A 20,403-nucleotide genomic window follows, 5' to 3' on the forward strand; every position below is an offset into this window, starting at 1 on the left:
TGACACTGGCAAAATACAAGGATAAAGAGAAAATTCTGAAAGCAGCAAGGGGTAAACGTGCCCTCACATATAAAGGGAGACCTATAAGACTCGTGACTGATCTCTCCTTTGAAACCTGGCAGGCCAGAAAGGCTTGGCACGATATCTTCAGTGTGCTAAACAGAAAAAATATGCAGCCGAGAATCCTTTATCCAGCAAGTCTGTCATTTAGAATAGAAGGAGAGATAAAGGTCTTCCCAAACAAACAAAAACTGAAGGAATTCGTCACCACGAAACCAGCCCTACAAGAGATCCTAAGGGGGATCCTGTGAGACAAAGTACCAGAGACATCACTACAAGCATAAAACATACAGACATCACAATGACTCTAAACCCGTATCTTTCTATAATAACACTGAATGTAAATGGACTAAATGCCCCAACCAAAAGACATAGGGTATCAGAATGGATAAAAAAACAAGACCCATCTATTTGCTGTCTACAAGAGACTCATTTTAGATCTGAGGACACCTTTAGATTGAGAGTGAGGGGATGGAGAACTATTTATCATGCTACTGGAAGCCAAAAGAAAGCTGGAGTAGCCATACTTATATCAGACAAACTAGACTTTAAATTAAAGGCTGTAACAAGAGATGAAGAAGGGCATTATATAATAATTACAGGGTCTATCCATCAGGAAGAGCTAACAATCATAAATGTCTATGCGCCAAATACCGGAGCCCCCAAATATATAAAACAATTACTCTTAAACATAAGCAACCTTATTGATAAGAATGTGGTAATTGCAGGGGACTTTAACACTCCACTTACAGAAATGGATAGATCATCTAGACACACGGTCAATAAAGAAACAAGGGCCCTGAATGATACATTGGATCAGATAGACTTGACAGATATATTTAGAACTCTGCATCCCAAAGCAACAGAATATACTTTCTTCTCGAGTGCACATGGAACATTCTCCAAGATAGATCATATACTGGGTCACAAAACAGCCCTTCATAAGTTTACAAGAATTGAAATTATACCATGCATACTTTCAGACCACAATGCTATGAAGCTTGAAATCAACCACAGGAAAAAGGAAAGAGACACAGAGAGAGAGAAACCAAGAAGCAAACTCTTAATTACAGAGAACAAACTGATGGTTACCAGAGGGGAGGAGGGGAGGTGACTGGAGAGATCCTGGAAATAAAGGAAGGGGATTAGAGAGTATACTTATCATGATAAGCATTGAATAAGGTACACGATTGAAGAGTCACTATATTGTACGCCTGAGACTAATATGACATGTATGTTAACTATACTGGAATTAAAATTAAAAACTTAATAAGACATACTAAAATAGCCAGTAGAAAAAAAAATGTTAAGCCATGTGAATATCCTATATTATCGATATTTTTCTGTTTCATGATTTTTTTCACCTGTAAATTTTACTCTCATTTTTTTTGACTTGCTATGTTCTCTTTCACTATATTAAAATAGAAGATTAATCCAGTTGTTCCTGTTTTTCTTGTTTATAGTCTTTACCTATAGTGCTTTGTATATATCCCTCTAAGTACTTCATTCACTGAATTGCAAAAGTTTACACATAACTATTTAGTTCAAAGTTAGTCAAAATTTAATTTTGTTCTTTTCGATCTATTGAGTTTTAGGGAGTATCTTTAATGTCCATGCCATTAGACCTTTCTCAACTAATTATCTAATGGTTAACTGATTTCTATATTAAGCTGACCATCATCAAAGAACACACACTGAATGATTCCAATAGTTGAATCTGTAGAGGGTTTCTTTACGTCCCATCAGAGTAGAGAATGGCAGTAAGTGTTCTTATGTATTTTGAGCACTAGCATGTTTTTATTGCTAATGCCATCGTGGGCAGTTTAAGGAATTGGATTCTGGTACATTTGATCAATTGGATAGCGAAGCTCTACCACATGTGCTTTCCCCTTGGAGATGTTGGAAAGTTTAAATGTCTCCTAATACTATAGTTCCTGGCACAGATTTTGTTCTACCAATGAGATCCACACAAACTCAGAATTTGGTAGAAAATTTCAACATTTTCTACCATGGAAATGTCACCTTAGGAAGGTTGTGGGAACATATGGGCTATTTTCTGCGGCATTGTTGAGTCCCCAACTTCCTTAAAGAAGCTATTTTGATGGATGAAGAAGCAGTGACATCTTTTTGCTTCCATGTGTCTGATCTCTGGACCAGAGTTAAGGTTCAGTATTTTTACATTGTATCTCCGATGGTAGCCTATCTTCGTGAATCTTATTATATTGCTCTAAGGGTCATTATTAGAGTGTCACCCAGAAATTCCTCCAGCCTTTCCAAACTTCACAGGCCTCAATTCACCTTCATTAATAATTTCCAGTTTAAGATACTTGAACTATTTACTCTTCCTACACTTACCAAACTTTTACTAATGCTGCATTATAATAAAGGAAAGCGCTGGGCCCATATGTTTTGCTATGTACACACTAAAAAAAATCCAGATAATTCTAGAAATAATTTTTAAATAAAAAAGATTTTCTAAAAGTAGAATTATAATTAAAGTATGGAAATCTTCAGGGGAAAATGGCATCTGCATAATTATAATACGCTGTTTCATTAAATAGAGTATTATGTCTTTGGTCTTACTGTAGTTTTTTAGTCACACATAATTATTGAGGATTTTTAAATACAGATCATGATCTCTTATACAATTTCATGCTAAGAATTCTTAGAATATTTTTTAAATTATCATTTCTTCCACTATATTTTCAAAATATTTAGTATTTACATATAAGAAAGCTTAGAATTAGCAAAACATTATCTGACTGTGACTTAGAGGGCATTTGTCATGGCATGAAGCACATCGACATCAGGAAATACAGGTAAATCATAATTTGGAGTTAACTTCTATCTCTTTTTAAAGCATAGCAGATGTAATTTATGATGATTTAATATATTCATTCGTTTTAAACTTAAATAGCACAAACTTTAAATCTGTTTCCTTATGCTTACCGATATCTATGCTATGATAATTACCGGAACGTCTTTCCTTGTCAATGAAGAAAATAAAGTCCAGAGAAATTTCCCAAAGGATACACACAACCAGAGAAGAAAAGCTCCTCACATATGGACTATTATTAGATTATTTGCTTATGTCTGAGGTTACTGCAGTCCTCATGGACAACAGCCCTTGAGCCTGCACTTCTGTCTCCATAATTGACTTTATGATTGCTCCTCTCCCAATGGAATCCATCACAGAGGATGAACAAAACCTCCATGTGGAAAAATCCTGCAGAAAGGTATCAGAAGTAAAGTAAGTACTGTTGATATTCTACCAAGTGATCATGGACTCTGGAGACCGAAGGTTGTTATGGTCCTCAAATATCCCTGGTCATCCCATTGTCCTCATTTTAAGATATATAAGGCATAATAGAATACAAGAAAGGAACTCTCCTTTAATATATATTCCTTAATTGGCTTTCCCTGACTAAAGAGTGACAGCCCTTGAATGGACACAGCTTTGATAGAAGTTATTCACTGTCATGTGAGGATTAAAATGTTTATCAGCTTCTTCTCTGCTTCAAAGAAAATGGCTAAGTGAATCTGTAATACATTAATTCACACACCTACTAATGGAAGTAAAATATATATAACAAGGCAACAAAAATGCATCTATTTGGGAGGAATATCCTTGACCTGAGAAAATGAACATAGATTTGGAAAGAGCATTAGAAAATGATATCTAGGTTTAGTGATTATTTTGATGTTATTAATTTTAACATACCAATAACTTATGATTTTTATTCCATTTTTAGAGATGACACAGTAATAATGGAAAACAAAGATTGTACATAAAAGAAGGTAAAAATATTTCTAAATATATTTTGTACTGTCTTTTAATGATTCAGACACGGGTAGTGAATCATGATGGCTATAGCACTATCATACAGATTATACGTATTCCCTGCATTTTAGGTTACATTCTTACTTTAGGTAAAGCTAATTATTTAACAATGAATATATTAGGAATAGAAATTCAAAAAGTGATGAATTTTAGACCATATATTATGTTACTTTCTTGGTGAATACTCAGCAAAATTATGACCTAAAATACAATAACCCATTAACTTCTTTCACTGCTTAACAGAAAAACAGTCTCATGGACCTTGTATTATCTAATCCAAATTCCTGATTCTTCATGACATTAACATGGTTTCATATACAATATTTAATTAAGATATAATTAATTTTTTCCACACTTAAGAAAGTATTTGTGTCACTAGAAACAAAGCACAGGTTTCATTGGTTCCTTTTTCCTTGTCTCTTTCAGCAGGTTTCTGCCATGGGTGACAGGGGAACAGACAATCACTCGGAAGTGACTGACTTCATCCTTGTAGGCTTCAGGGTCCGCTCCGAGCTCCACATTCTCCTCTTCCTGATCTTTCTGCTTGTGTATGCCATGATCCTCCTAGGGAATGTTGGGATGATGACCATTATTATGACCGATCCCCGGCTGAACACACCCATGTATTTCTTCCTAGGCAACCTGTCCTTCATTGATCTCTTCTATTCGTCTGTTATTGCACCCAAGGCCATGATCAACTTCTGGTCTGAGAGCAAGTCCATCTCCTTTGCAGGCTGTGTGACCCAGCTCTTTCTCTTTGCCCTCTTCATCGTGGCGGAGGGATTTCTCCTGGCAGCTATGGCCTATGACCGCTTCATTGCCATCTGCAACCCACTCCTCTACTCTGCCCAGATGTCAACACGTCTTTGCACTCAGTTGGTGGCTGGTTCTTACATCTGTGGCTGCATCAGCTCGGTTCTTCAGACAAGCATGGTATTTACTCTGTCCTTTTGTGGTTCTCGGGCCATTGACCACTTTTACTGTGACACTCGCCCACTTGAGAGGATATCTTGTTCTGACTTCTTCATCTATAGGATGATTTCCTTTTTCTTATCGAGCATCATCATCTTGCCTACCATCATAGTTATTATTATTTCTTACTTGTATATTGTGTCCACAGTTCTCAAGATACGCTCCTCTGAGGGACGTAAGAAAGCATTCTCCACTTGCAGCTCACACCTGGGAGTCGTGAGTGTGCTGTACGGTGCTGTGTTTTTTATGTATCTCACTCCTGACAGATTTCCTGAGCTGAGTAAAGTGGCCTCGTTATGTTACACCCTAGTCACTCCCATGCTGAATCCTTTGATTTACTCTCTGAGAAACAAAGATGTCAAAGAAGCTCTGAGAAAGATTCTGGGGAAAAAAATATTTTTGTTTAATTCTATCTTAACAGTGACATAACTGAAAGGAAGGGGCATTATGGCAGTCTGGGAGGCATCGATGCAAAGAATGCACCCAATGATTTTGAAATTCTCAATTTTAGAAAGTTTATTTTTTGAATCCCTTGTACCTATAGCTGAAGAATACATTTGGTCTATATTTTGCCTAGCTGTTGATTTTGGGGTGGAAGAGCTTTCTCCATACTTCACCTTCATTTGAGTAAAGACAATGATTGCCATGTAATTTATTTTAAGGAAAATATATTCCAAATTTGCTGCTGGCTCTCTAAGGATGATGTTAGGATTTATTTTCTATCTTGAGTCAGTAACAAATATTATATAATGTGTATAATTATATAATGTGTATAATTGGTAGATAACCTTATGATATAAGGTCACCCTAAGGGTGACATGTGAGTCATTCAATTGTGTAAGAACTGAGTGAGTGAAACACTTAGTTAATGGTTTCTCTGACTTAGATCAATTATTCTTACAAATCCTCCCTTTCACAAGACAACTGTAATGAAACTGAACCAGAAATAAAGACAATTCATTTTTTTGTTATATATGGCCTAGTGAGAGTTAATTCATCACATTGATAATTATTGAATTTTGATGCCTTCTTGTGCTATGAAATTCCCTATGTATAAATAATTTCAGTCCTAGCTCACCATGAAATCCGGGGGAAATAGCTATAGAGAACTAAACTGCCATATATTAGTCCAGTGAAAAAGACACTTATGGAAAATACAAAGAAAGTGTAGTTTCTAAAGGTGAGTGGTTCTATGGTCACAGAACACTTCCTAAGCACATTTTAAAACAAATAGCATTAAGCCAAATGAAATAAATAGCTTTCTGTGCAAATGAAGAAAATAACTCTATGGTGAACTTCATGTGGTTTATAAGTGATTTGTAACACACAAGACAAAGAGTGAAGCATGAGACTTAAAGGGAAATTCATGGAAATCATACAGATTTCCTGACATATATGTCACGCCAAGGAAGCTGACCTTTATTCTGTAGACGGGGGTAAGCACTGGGGATTTTTAGAAAGACAGTATTGTATTCAAAGTGTCATTATATGAAAATCATACTGGTAGCTTTGAGGAAGATAAATACTCATAGGGAGAAGACGGTAATCCCAGAAAGTGTGTGGTCATCCAAGAGGTTATGGTGGCTCTAATGGAGGGAGTCTTATTAGGGACAGTGAAGAAAGAGATGACCTTTAGAATGGAAGGTAAAGTAAGCTGAATACTGATTGCTGGTTGATCGCATGAGAATGACCTAGAAGTGAATAATGACTCTAATGGTTGAGCATCTGTGCTGGAGAAATGCTACCTCATAATGAGGAAGGAAATATAAGGGTAAGAATAGTTCATTGGTAAGAATTAAGAAAATAAGCTCAGGTGTCAGACAGAGCTTTCAAATTCTGTTTTTGCCCCTGTAGCTTCGGGTAAGTTACATAGTATCTCCGCATTGTTATTTCTTCCTGAAAAATGGGGTGTATAAGAGAATCTCCACCATAGAGTCACTTGAATGATTGAATTATGTAAATTTCATATGTTTGTTAAATCCAAATCAGATTTGTCCTTTCCTCCTGCTCTCAACACTATTCATATTACGTCTGAGAGAGGAAGACACTAACTTTCTCTGCCCCTCTGCCTTCCCTCTTTGCCATGATGTGTCTCCAACTCTCCAAGCATATCTGTTTTCATTTCCATAGACAGAGCTTGAGAAACACTTCCTACATTGTTATTTCAGTCTTTACCTTTCTCTCTGCAGAAAACTAAGGGAAAAAATTGTAAAATGATCAAAAAGGCAACAGAAGCCCCAATTATTTTTTTTTCTATTTAGTGCTATTTTTTTAATGTACATTTTAACTAGCCAATATACAGTGTAATATTGGTTTCAGGAGTAGAAGTCAGTAACTGATCATCACAAGTGCCCTCCTTAATACCCATCACTCATCTAGCTCATTCCCCAATTAAATGCAAAATAGTTATCTAAGCATCAAATGCTGTATCTATTCATCTCTCTACCCATGTCTTTCTCTAAGAATCCTCTCTTATATTTTAACAAATGTCATCTCTTCAACCACATTTTTAAAAATGCAGATCACTAGGGAAAATACAGGACTCACTGTGTCTTGTGTCTCCTGAGAGGAAGCAGAAACATGTTTAGGTTGAAAGAGGCACAGTTTACTAACCCTCCCTATGAATAAGATGCAGATACCCTTAAGTAACACTCTGGAATAAACCTGAAATGAGAGAGGATCCTAACTTTTTAAATCTTCATCCAATGATATTAGTAATCCTTTATCAAACTGAGAAAAAAAAAGACCCTAACAATAGAGCTGACTGCCATGGGAGAACAATGTTCCTCTATATTCACCATATGCCGCACCCCCACAACCACCATCGGACACACATGCACATATATACAAACATTTGCATAGTTTCTCAGTCTCTCTCTCTCTCTCTCTCTCTCCCTCTCTCTCTCTCTCTCTCACACACACACACACACACACACACGCTCATACCAGGATATCTTTGATCAGAACACCCAGAAAGATCACCGGATGTATCACTGAACCTATAACAATATATGTCTAATGTCATGCAGCTGACTCAGGAAAGAATCCTCAGGCTGATGTAGAAGCTAACAGACCTCACCATGGCAAGATATGCACAATAATTTTTCAATTCTGACCTATTCCCTTTTCCTGACGTCAAGTAATTTCTGTGTTGCTATAGGAATTGCATTCAGGTATATTCTATTCTCACTCCTGTTAGGAAATTGCTCTTACCCTTTTACTTTTGATTCAAGAAGGATACATGTGCTGTACAGTGTAAATTCTTAAAGGAGGGATATATTGAATAATAAGGACAATATTAGCTCTCATGTTAATATAATGAATCAAAATAGATTCAGAAATGCATAAATATATATGTATATGTAATTCTTTGAATATGATATGCATTATAGGACCACTTGTAAACAAATCAGTGTTGTAGTTGGAGTCATATACAAAACCATTTTAATAATATATAGCTAATATTTTAATTTTGAGATATATGATTTTTTATTAAGTTTTTATTTTAATTCCAGTAGAGTTTATAACATACAGTGTTCTATTAGTTTCAGTTGTACAATATAGTGATTCAGCACTTCCATACATCGTTATCAGTGCTCATCATAATAAGTGTACTCTTAATCCCTTTCACCTATTTCACCCACCCTCTTGTCTAAAACATAATGCACAAAAGGAACTTCTTCAAACTCATCTGACGACTTCCCATTAAAGTATCATTACAGATGACTGCACTGTCAATAACTAGTAAAGTTTTCTTAATTTAAATGATAGTGTTAATGGTAGTGAATCCTCACTCCACACCTGCTATGCTAACAATTACAGTAAAAGGTTTGTGCCTACTTTATCATTGAGATTTTTTTATATCATAAATATTTTCTATGCCTTCAGTAGTTTCCTGTTTTTAGGCCAAAATTAAAACTTCAATCCGGAAACAAAAAAGAGAGAGAGAGACACCTCTGAGTCATTGCTCTAAAATGCAACTCCTTCAACCTAAAAAAGATCTGCCCAATTCTTTCTTCAATCACTTTATTGAGAAATAGTTGGTGTGAAATCAACTGTATTCATTCAGAGTATACAATTCTGACTTTGGGCAGTTTTATACATCATGAAACCCTCTCCAGACCAAGATACCGGACTGTTATTTTAAAGTTTTTAAAAATTTATTTAAGTAATCTCTACAGTCAACATGGGGTTTGAAGTGATGACCCTAAGATCAAGAATTGCCTACTCCTCCTACTGGACCATCCAGGAACTCCAAGATACAGAAGTTTTCTGTCACCTCAGAAAGATTTATCATGCCCCTATTTAAATCATGTCTCCTTCCAATCCCATTCCCAGATAACCAGTGACCTGATTTTTTTTTTTTTTTTTGCACATCCATCTATTTATCTACTTATTTAATCTGCATATGATATTCATTCTCTCCTGGCAGGCTTCTTTAACTGAGTAAAATGAATTTGAATTTATCCATTTTGTCACGTGTATAAGTAACTCATTCTTTTCATTGTTCAGTAGCATTCCATTTTCTGTTGTACACAAACACCAAATTTTGTTTATGCACTCTTCAATTGATGGGCTTTTTAAAAAAAAATTTATTGTTTAATTTGCATCCAAGTTAGTTAGCATATGGTGCAACAATGATTTCAGGAGTAGATTCCTTAATGCCCCTTGCCCATTTAGCCCCTCCCCCCTCCCACAACTGATGGGCAATTGAGGTGCTATCACCTTTTAGATATTGTGAATAACAGCAATATGAACATTCACATGACATGTATTTGAACCAGGGCCTACTCTGTCTCTCCCCTCTCCCAGCCCAGCATGATAGGAAGCACACAGGCAAGTACAGACTCCTCTTCCCCTAGGTCCCAGTCAAGGGCTACCCTATCACTTTGAGAGTGGCAGGCTGAAAACATTTCTTACCCCTTCCAGCTCCATGCTGCAGAAGCTCTACTCAAGGCAAGAGTAACTAAAATGTCTAGAGATCTCTACCTCTACTCAGGAACCATTCATAATATAGAAGGTCTACCCCAAGCATGATAGGCCAAGAATTATAAGGCTCCAACTTCAATTGCATTGGTTCAAAGGATAGAGGTTTTTCGCCAGGAGAGATAAGCTTAGAAGACCATAGGCTACTGACCTCAGCAGAAATCTCATAAAACCAGGGTGTCTCTCTGAGAGAAATGGGCCACTGCTTCTTTTCCAGTTCGAGAACAGTTGAACAGGCTTTACCTGGAATGAAAGGCAGGCAGTAATAACAGAGGCTCCAAACTCTCCTCAGGTGAACTGACTTTATTTGGAACAAAGTGTGGGATAATTCTAGCATAAGTGACTTTCAAACACAATGCACATTTGGTGATAAGAAATTGAGAGGAGGCTGATAGCTCCATGAGAGAAAAAAACAAACTGCAGACCAACTAGATGTTTACTAGAGAGAACCAGGTAAGGAGACAGCTAAGAAGGCCCTTCTGGGATTAGAGCAAACCTCAAAGACTGGCCTTAAAGATCATCCTTGCAGAGGGGGCCAAAACAATTGGATGAGACAATAGAGAAATAGATGTCACACAATTTTTTTTTAAAACAATAGAACAAGAAAATTTGTGGAGTCTCTATGCTCAGTGGGAAACCTACAGTGGCACATCACTCAAGAAAACGATCAGGGGAGGACACAGCCAAAGCTTACCCAATAAATCCACTGTCATCCAAGAGTACACACAAGCCTAAGCTTGTGCCTCTGGAAAGGGACACGAAGCATTTCTCAGAGCAAACAGATTGAATGATACAGGTAAAAAACTAAACAAGCCAAAACACAAAAAAATACAAAAGTTATTTCAAACACATATTCGGGAGCTTAAAGGTACAATGACTGAAAAATGTTAAATAGTGGGAATCATGCAGTATGTACCCTTTTCAGATTGGCTTCTTTCACTGAATCACATGCATTTACAGCCGCCTCATGTCCTTTCACAACTTGAGAGTTAGCTCATTTTTTTAATTTTTTTACTTTATTTTACTTTTGAGAGAGAGAGAGAATGAGCGGGGGAGGGGCAGAGGGAGAGAGAGAGAGAGAGAGAGAGAGAGAGAGAGAGAGAGAGAGAATCTTAAGCTGACTCTCCACCCTGCACAGAGCCTGACATGGGGCTCACCCCCAGGACCCTGGGATCATGATCTGAATTGAAATCAAGAGACTGATGCTTAACCGAGTGAGCCACCCAGGTACCCCTTAGCTTATTTCTTTTTAGGGTTGAATGTTATTCCATCACGGTCCATTATTCATTCACCTGCCAAAGGATATTTTGGTTATTTCCATGTTTTTGCAATTGTGAATAAAGCTGCTAGACACATTCATGTGCAGGATCTTTTGTGGACGTGAGAGTTTTCAACTTGTTTGGGTAAATATCAAGGAGCACAACTACTGGATTGTATAGTAAGAGGATTTTTAGTTTTGCATGAAATCGAAAAACTGTCTTCCAAAGTGGCTATACCATTTTGCATTCACCATAGTAATGATTGAGGATTACTGTTCCTCCATATCCTTGCCAGCATTTGGTAGAGTCTGTGGTTTCTATTGTGGCCATTCTAATAGGGGTGTAGTAGTAATAGTATACTGTTCTTTCTTTTTGTTTCTTTTTTATTTAAGACTTTACATTTTAGAGAAGTTTAAGGTACAGAGATATTTACCTGATATCCCTTGCCCCCACAGATACATACCTTCCTCCATTGCCAACATTCCTCACCAGATTGGTATGTGATGAACCTATGGTGACACCTATCATCATCCAAAATCCAGTTTACCTAAGGTTTCACCCTAGGTATCGTATATTTTATGGGTTTGGACAAATATAAATGACATGTATCCATAATGATGGAGCCATACAATCTTTTGCCCTAAAAATCTTTTCTACCCCGCTGTTCATCTCTTCCTCCACCCACGGCCCTAGCAACCACTTATCTTTTTCCTCACGCTATAGTTCTGGCTTTTCCAGAATGCCATATTTGGACTCATACATAGGTATTCTTTTCAGAGTGGCTTCTTTCACTCAGTAATAAGTATTTAAGATTCCTCCTGGTCTTTTCACAGCTTGATAATTCAATGTGGGGTGTTTTTTTTGCACTAAATAATATTTTATTGCCTGAATATACCATGGTTTATTTATCCAGTCACTTGCTGAAAGAAATCTTGGTTGTTTCCAAATTTTGGCAATTATAAATAAAGCTGCTGTAAATTTCCATGTGCTATTTTGGTATGGACATACCTTTTCAGCTCTTTTGGATAAATACCAAGCAGCATACTTGGTAGATCATAGATCAGTAAGAATGTGTTTAGTTTTGTGAGAAACTGCCAAACTGTCTACCAAAGTGGCTGTACTATTTTGCATTACCCACTAGTGATGCTTAAGTGTTCCTGTCATTCCACATGCAATGATTTGATGTTGTCGGTATTCTGCATTTTGGTTATTCTGATAGGTGCATAGTGGTATCCCATTGTTGTTTTACATTACATTCCCTCATTGTATATGGTATGGAACATGTTTTCATATGTTTATCTGCCACCTGCATATCTTCCTTGAGGGGTGTCTGTTAAAGTCATTGTCTAGTTTTTAATAGGGTTGTTTGTTTTCTTATACTTGAGTATTAAGTGCTCCTTGCATTTTTGCATAACCTTTGTTAAATATATCTTTTCTACATATTTTCCCTGAGACTATGTCTTTTCTTTTTAATTGCTAAAAATGTCTTTTGCAGAGCATAATTTTATAATTTTAGTGAAGTTCAATTTATCAGTTATGCTTTTCATGGATCATGCCCCGGTATTGTATCTAAAAAGGCATCACCAAACACAAAGTCATCCAGATTTCTCCTAAATTATCTTCTAAGGGTTTTGTAATTTTGTGTTTTACACTTAAATTTATGGCTCCATTGAGTTAATTTTTGTGAATGCTGTAAAGTCTTTGTCTATGCTCACCGTTTTGCATGTGGCTGTCCAGGTGTTCTAGTACTCTTTATTGAACATCCTGTCTTTCCTCCATTGTATCCTCTTTGCTTTCCTCCTTTGGCAAAGGTCAGTTGAGTCTATCGATGTGGCTTTATTTCTAGTTTCTCTGTTCTATTCAGTTATCTATTTGTTTATTCTTTCATCAATACCACACTATCTGGATTAGTGTAGATGTGTAGTTGTGTATAATTGAAGTTGTGTAGTATCATCAGTCCTCCAATTCTGTTCTTCTCCTTCAATATTGTGTTGGCTATTCTGGCTTGTTACCTTTTCATATAACTTCATTTTTAATGTATAGTTTGTCAAAAAAAAAAAAAAAACAAAAAAAAAGAGAAAAGAAAAATAAATAAATAAATATATAAATATATAGTTTGTCAATAACAAAAAAGTTACTTGCTAGAGTTTTTATTGGTATTGCATTGAATATGTAGAGCAAGTTGAGAAGAAATTACATCTTGTCAATATTGCCTTCCTCTCTACGAACATTCAGTGGTTCTCCATTTATATAGGTCTTCTTTGATTTCTCCCAGTAGAATTTTATACTTTTCTTCCTAGAGATCTTATACATATTTTGTGAAATTTATACCTAAGTATTTTGTTAGCAAAAGTGACAATATGAATAGCATTGTGTTTTTTATTTTAAATTCTACTTGCTCATTGCTAGTATATAGAAAGCAATGAACTTTTGTATAGTAACCATGTATCCTGAAACACTCCTATATTTCCTACTAGTTTTAGGAGGGTATTTGGGAAATTCTTTCAGATTTTCTACATAGAGAAATGTCACCTGTGAACAAAGATTGATGTATTCTTCATTTCTGCATAATGCTTTATAGTAATTTGCTAGGGCTGCCATAACAACATACCAAAGACTTGGTTCCCTAACCACCAAATATTTTTCTCCCAGTTTTGCAGACTGGAAGTACAGAATCAGGGTGCCATAAGTAAATATTCTAAGGCTCCTGTCCTTGACTTGCAGGCATCTGCCCTCTTGTTCCCTCTTCATATGGTCACCTCTGAGTCCATATGCACCTCTATGTCTCTATGTGTGTCCTAATATTTTCTTATAAACACACCAGCCAAACTATATTAGTACCCAGCTGTAACAGCCTTATTTAGATTACTTCTTTGAAGGCTGTATCTCTGAATATAGTCACATACCAAGGTACTGGAGGTTAGGGCTTCAACATATGAGTTTAGGAAGACATCATTCAGTCCATAATACTTTTACGTCCTTTTTGTCTATTACGTTACCTAAGACATCCAAAAGGGTGCTGAAGAGATGTGGTGAGGAGGGACATCTTTGCCTTATTCCTATGTGACTGGGAAAGCTTCTACTTCATCACCATTAAATATAATGGTTTTTATAGATGTTCTTTTTCAAGTTAAGGAAATGCTCCCTTATTCCTACTTTGCTAAGAGTTCCTTTACTTTTTATCCATTGGCACCATCACCAGAAACATCATACAAGACCAAAAATTATGAGACACACCTCCTTGGTGTACTCTTCTCATACTAAGCAGTTACTTTGTTTTGTGTACTTAACCCACAATTTTTTCCAAATAAACTTTTTTTTTCAATTACATTGGTATACTTCAAGCCCACATCAATAACATGAACTGATATAGTAGTGTACTGCCTCCAAACTTAGCCCTTTAAATAGATCTTCAATACAGTCTAAAGACTTTCCCTAATTGTCAGGACACCCTCTCAAGCACCCTACTTTGTAATCTGTATGTTTATCTTCGGCATAAAATTCTGTGGATTTGGATTGGTTTTGCATGCAGGATGTGATTCTCACACTGGACTATAAGCTCCCTAAAGAATAAGATTATTTAGACCTGAGCCTACACAAGACATATTACACACCCAATAAATTAATCAAATAAGTGAATATTCACAGGTATAGATGAGTAAATTTTGGACAACACACAATGTTAATGGCTAACTTGCTCTATACCTTTATTAAATATTCTTCACAATAATTAACCCAGGGAAACAATGTATGAAAACCCAAACTGAGTCACTGGTTGCTCAAAAATGTTTGTAGTTCTCTCTCTACCATTTTGGTTCTTTACATTAGGATTTAGCAATTAGCAATGTCTCAGAACACGCTACACTGCCTGTTAATTTGATATAAAATTTCCCAAATTAATCTTTATAGCTAAGATTATTTGTTATTATTTATTATTATATGTATTTTATTATTACTTCCTCCTAATATAATACATTTCAGATACTTGATTCAAAATGAAAATTCAATAACTATATAACATGCTAAAACAAAGTAGTTATATAATTAGAAAACATAATATTTTAAAAAATAAGTTGGAGGGGAATTCACTTCTGAATGTTCCCTCTCTGTAAAGAGAGCTTTCTTACTATTCTACCTTTCTAATCTTATATTCTAATAAATTTTTACCTGCTGCTCAAAAAAAAAAAAAAGTTGGACATTCTTGTCAATGTTGGAGATTATGTTATAAAGCAAGGAGAAAGCCCAAAACAAACAGCTCACAAAACTGTTTATACACTATATTAACATATAAAAGTCGTGCTCTGCAGCAAGCCATTAAGTAAATACGAATCAATACTGTGAAATAGAATGTTATTTGAGATAATGGGAAGGGAAATCTTGAAAAATGCTTCTCTGATATCCAGGACATCTCCAATATCAGGATGAACAATGTCCCAGGTATCTCACCAGGAAAAGGTTCTGCTAATATATTTATGATGTTTAATAGAATGAATGTTATTAATGGTCAAAAGGAGTATGAAAGAAATACAAAACCCATGTATCCATGGAGAAAAAGAGATAATAATCAAAGAATAGGATTTTTCTTTAGAAGTTTTTTTAGAGCTTCTTTGACATCTTTGTTTCTCAGGGAGTAAATCAAAGGATTCAGCATGGGAGTGACTAGGGTGTAACATAACGAGGCCACTTTACTCAGCTCAGGAAATCTGTCAGGGATGACATACATAAAAATCACAGCACCATACAGCACACTCACGACTCCCAGGTGAGAGCTGCAAGTGGAAAACGCTTTCTTACGTCCCTCAGTGGATCTTATCTTTAAAACCGTGGACACAATATACATATAGGACACAATAATGACAATTATGGTAGGCAAAATAATAATGCTGCATAAGAAAAAAGAAACCACCTTAAGAAAGTAGAGATCAGAACAAGAAATCCTTTGAAGTGGACGGTAATCACAATAAAAGTGGTCGATGGCTCGGGAAGCACAAAAGGACAAAGTAAATGTCACACTGGTCAAAAGAATTGAGCTAAAGCTGCCACATAAATAGGAACCAGCCACCAACTGCATGCAGAGACGTGCTGTCATCTGGACAGAGTAGAGGAGTGGGTTGCAGATGGCAATGAAGCGGTCATAGGCCATGGCTGCCAGGAGAAATGCCTCCGCCACGATGAAGAGGGCAAAGAGAAAGAGCTGTGTCACACAGCCTGCAAAAGAGATGGACTTGCTCTCAGACCAGAAGTTGATCATGGCCTTGGGTGCAATAACAGACGAATAGAAGAGATCAATGAAAGACAGGTTGCCTAGGAAGAAATACATCGGTGTGTTCAGCCGGGGATCGGTCATAATAATGGTCATCATCCCAACATTACCCAGAAGGATCATGGCATACACAAGCAGAAAGAGCAGGAAGAGGAGAATGTGGAGCTCAGAGCGGACCCTGAAGCCTACAAGGATGAAGTCAGTCACTTCCGAGTGATTGTCTGTTCCCCTCTCACTCATGGCAGCAACCTGCTGAAAGGCACAAGGAAAATAAATGAAATCTGGGCTTTGTTTCTAGTGACACAAATACTTTCTTAAGTGTAAAATAAATTAGTTATATCTTAATTAAATATTGCATACAAAGCCATGTTAATGTCATGAAGAAGTAGGAGTTTGAATTAGGTAATACTAGGTCCATGAGACTGTTATTCTGTTAAGCAGTGAGAGAAGTTAAGGGGTTATTTTATTTTAGATCACTATTTTGCTGAGCATTCACCAAGAAAGTAACAATATATTGTCTAATGTTAGTCACATTTTGAATTTCTATTCCTAATATATTTATCATTAAATAGTTGTCTTTACCTAAAGAATATAACCTAAAATACAAGGAATACATATGACCTGTATGATAGTGCTATAGCCATCACTTGCCTGTCAGTGTCTGAATCATTAAAAGACAGTAACAAATATAGTTAGAAATATTTTTACCTTCTTTTACCTCCATCTATTTGATTTCCATTATTACTGTGCCATCTCTAAAAATGGAATAAAAAGTGATAAGTTATTGGTATGTTAAAATTAATAACATCGAAACAATCCCTAAACCTAGATATCATTTTCTAAAGCTCTTTCCAAACCTATGTTCATTTTTTCAGTTCAAGGATATCCCTCCCAAATAAATGCATTTTTATTGCTTTATTACATATATTTTCTTTCCCTTGCTAGTTGTGTGATTTAATATATTACATATTAACTTAACTATTTTCTTTGAAGCAGAGAAATAAGCTGATAACCATTCCAGTCCTTACATGACAATGAATAGCTTTTTATCAAAGCTGCATCAATTCAAGGGCTTTCACTCTTTAGTCAGAGAAAACAGACATAAGTAATATATATATATATATATATATATATATATATATATATATATAATATAGACATATATATAGAGACATATATATATAAATATAGACTTAAGTCATAAATACAGACTTAACAGAAGAACAGACTTCTGTTCTGATCTCCTTAAGGAAGGAGAGTTCCTTTCTTGTATTCTATTATGCCTTATATATCTTAATATAAGGATAATAGGATAACCATGGATATTTGAGGACCATAGCAACCTTGGATCTCCAGAGTCCATGATCACTTGGTAGAATATCAACAGTACTTACTTTCTTCTTATCTGCAGGAGTTTTCCACATTGAGGTTCTGTTCATCCTCTGTGACGGATTCCATTGGGACAGGAGCAATCATAAAGTCAATTACAGAGACAGAAGTGCAGGCTCAAGGGCTGTTGTCCATGAGGACTGCAGTAACCTCAGACATAAGCAAATTATCTAATAATAGTCCAAATATAAGGAGCTGTCCTTCTCTGGTTGTGTGTTTCCTTTGGGAAACTTCTCTATATTTTATTTTCTTTGTTGATAAGAAAAACTTTCTGGTAATTATCATAGCATACATATTGGTAAGCATAAGGAAACAGATTTAAACGTTTGTGCTATATATATATATATATATATATATATATATATATATATGTTTAAGATGAATGAATATATTAAATTGTCATAAATTACATTTACCATGCTTTAAAAAAAGGTAGAAGTTAACTCCAAATTATGATTTGCCTGTACTTCCTGATGTCGATGTATTTCATGATATGACAAATGTACTCTAAGTCACAAAGCCAGATAAAGTTTCACTAATTCTAAGCTTTCTTATGTGTAAATAGTAAATAGTTAGAAAATATAATGGAAGAAATGATAGTTTTAAAAATATTTTAAAAATTCTTAGTAAGAAATTGTATAAAAGATCATGATCTGTATTTAAAAATCCTCAATAATTATGTGTGACTAAAGACTACAGTAAAACAAGAGACATAATACTCTATATAATGAAACTAATATTATACGAATGCCATTTTCCCCTGAATATTTCCATAACCTAATTACAGTTCTATTTTTAGAAAAATCTTTTTTTATTTAAAAATTATTTCTAGAATTATTCTGGACTTTTTTTAGTGTGTAGATAGCAAATCGTATGGGACAAGAGCTTTTCCTTATTATAATACAGTATTAGTAGAAGTTTGGTAAGTGTAAGAAGAGCAAACAGTTTAAGTATTTTGAACAGGAAATGATTAATTAAGGTGAATTGAGGCCTGTGAAATTTGGAAAGGCTGGAGGAATTTCTGGGTGACACTCTTATAAGGACTCTTAGAGCAATATAGAAAAATTCACAGAGATAGGCCACCATTGGTGATTCAATTTAAAAATAAAGAACCTTAACTGTGGTCTATGGATCAGATACATGGAAGCAAAAAGATGTCACTGTTTCCTAATCCATCAAAACAGCTTCTCTAGGACGTTGGGGACTCAACAATGCTTCAGAAAATAACCCACATGTATTCACAAGCTTCCAAAGGTGACACTTCCTTGATAGAAAATGTCAAAAGGACCAGAAAGTTGATCCCCACCTCACTTCACCCTTTCCAATTCTGAGTTTGTGGGGATCTCATTGGTAGAACAAATTTTGTGCCAAGAACCGTAGTAGCAGGAGACATTTGAACTTTCCAACATCTCCAATTAGAAAGCACATGGAATAGGACTTGGCTATCCAGTCTATACAATGTACCAGAATCCAATTCCTTAAACTGCCCACAATGGCATTAGCAATAAAAATATGCTAGGGCTCAAAATACGTAAGAACACTTACTGTCATGTGCCATAGTTGGGCATAAAGAAACCCTCCATGGATTCAACGGTTGAAATCATTCAGTGTGTATTTTTTGATGAAGGTCAGCTTAATATAGAAGTCAATAACCAATTAGATAATTAGCTAAGAAGAGTTTATTGCCATGGACATTAAAGATACTTCCTAAAACTCAACGGATCAAAAAGAAATCAAATTAAATTTTGGCTAACTTTGAACTAAATAGTACAGTTTGTTATGTCTAATCTTCTGCAATACAGAAGAAGAAGTACTTAGAGGGATATATACAAAGCACTATAGGTAAATACTATAAACAAGAAAAACAGGAACAACTAGACTAATCTTCTATTTTAATATAGTGAAAGAAAAAACAACAAGTCAAAACAGAAAAAATGAAAGTAAATAATACGGATAAAAATTCATGAAATAGACAAATATGACTCTTTGTGGGGATAAAAGATGAAATAAACAAACAAAAAAAGACCGAAAACAACAAAGACTAGAAAGGACCAGAGAACACCACCAGAAACTCTACAGGTAACACAAGGGCAATAAATTCATATCTTTCAGAACTCACTCTAAATGTCAATGGACTAAACGCTCCAATCAAAAGCTATATTCATATTTGTCTTGCTGGATAAACAGTTTTTGGCTACATATTTTTCTGATTCAGTACATTGAATACATCCTGCCACTCCTTTCTGGCCAGCCAGGTTTCTGTGGATAGGTCTGCTGTGAACCTGATCTGTCTTCTCTTTAGGTTAAGGACTTTTTTCCCCTGGCTGCTTTCATGATTCTTTCCTTGTCTGTGTGTTTTGTGAATTTAACTATGAGATGCTTTATTGATGGTCAGTTTTTGTTGAATCTAATGGGAGTTCTCTGTGCTTCCTGGATTTTGATGCCTGTGTCTTTAGCCAGGTTAGGAAAGTTTTCCACTGTTTGTTCTCCATATTTATGAGTCTCTTCTGTTTTGTCCCCCACCCTGTTTTCCACTGTGATTTGCTCAAATAAACCTTCTACCCCTTTTTCTCTCTCTTCATCTTTTGGGAGCCCAATGATGCAGATGTTATTCCTTCTGAATGAGTCACTGA

The 20,403-nt window shown here is 35.6% G+C and overlaps 2 protein-coding genes across 2 annotated transcripts; one reads left to right on the plus strand and one right to left on the minus strand.

Annotated features, from left to right (window-relative positions):
* Window positions 1-4,324: 4,324 nt before the first annotated feature.
* Window positions 4,325-5,302, plus strand: LOC131483838 (olfactory receptor 9K2-like). The gene has a single exon (XM_058682223.1). The coding sequence runs from the start codon at window positions 4,340-4,342 to the stop codon at window positions 5,300-5,302; it is 963 nt and encodes a 320-aa protein (XP_058538206.1). The 5' UTR covers window positions 4,325-4,339.
* A 10,380-nt stretch (window positions 5,303-15,682) lies between these two features.
* Window positions 15,683-16,636, minus strand: LOC131484010 (olfactory receptor 9K2-like). The gene has a single exon (XM_058682305.1). The coding sequence runs from the start codon at window positions 16,619-16,621 to the stop codon at window positions 15,683-15,685; it is 939 nt and encodes a 312-aa protein (XP_058538288.1). The 5' UTR covers window positions 16,622-16,636.
* Window positions 16,637-20,403: the final 3,767 nt, after the last annotated feature.

This window comes from Neofelis nebulosa, chromosome 8 (assembly GCF_028018385.1).
Source record: "Neofelis nebulosa isolate mNeoNeb1 chromosome 8, mNeoNeb1.pri, whole genome shotgun sequence".
NCBI classification, from domain to species: domain Eukaryota; kingdom Metazoa; phylum Chordata; class Mammalia; order Carnivora; family Felidae; genus Neofelis; species Neofelis nebulosa.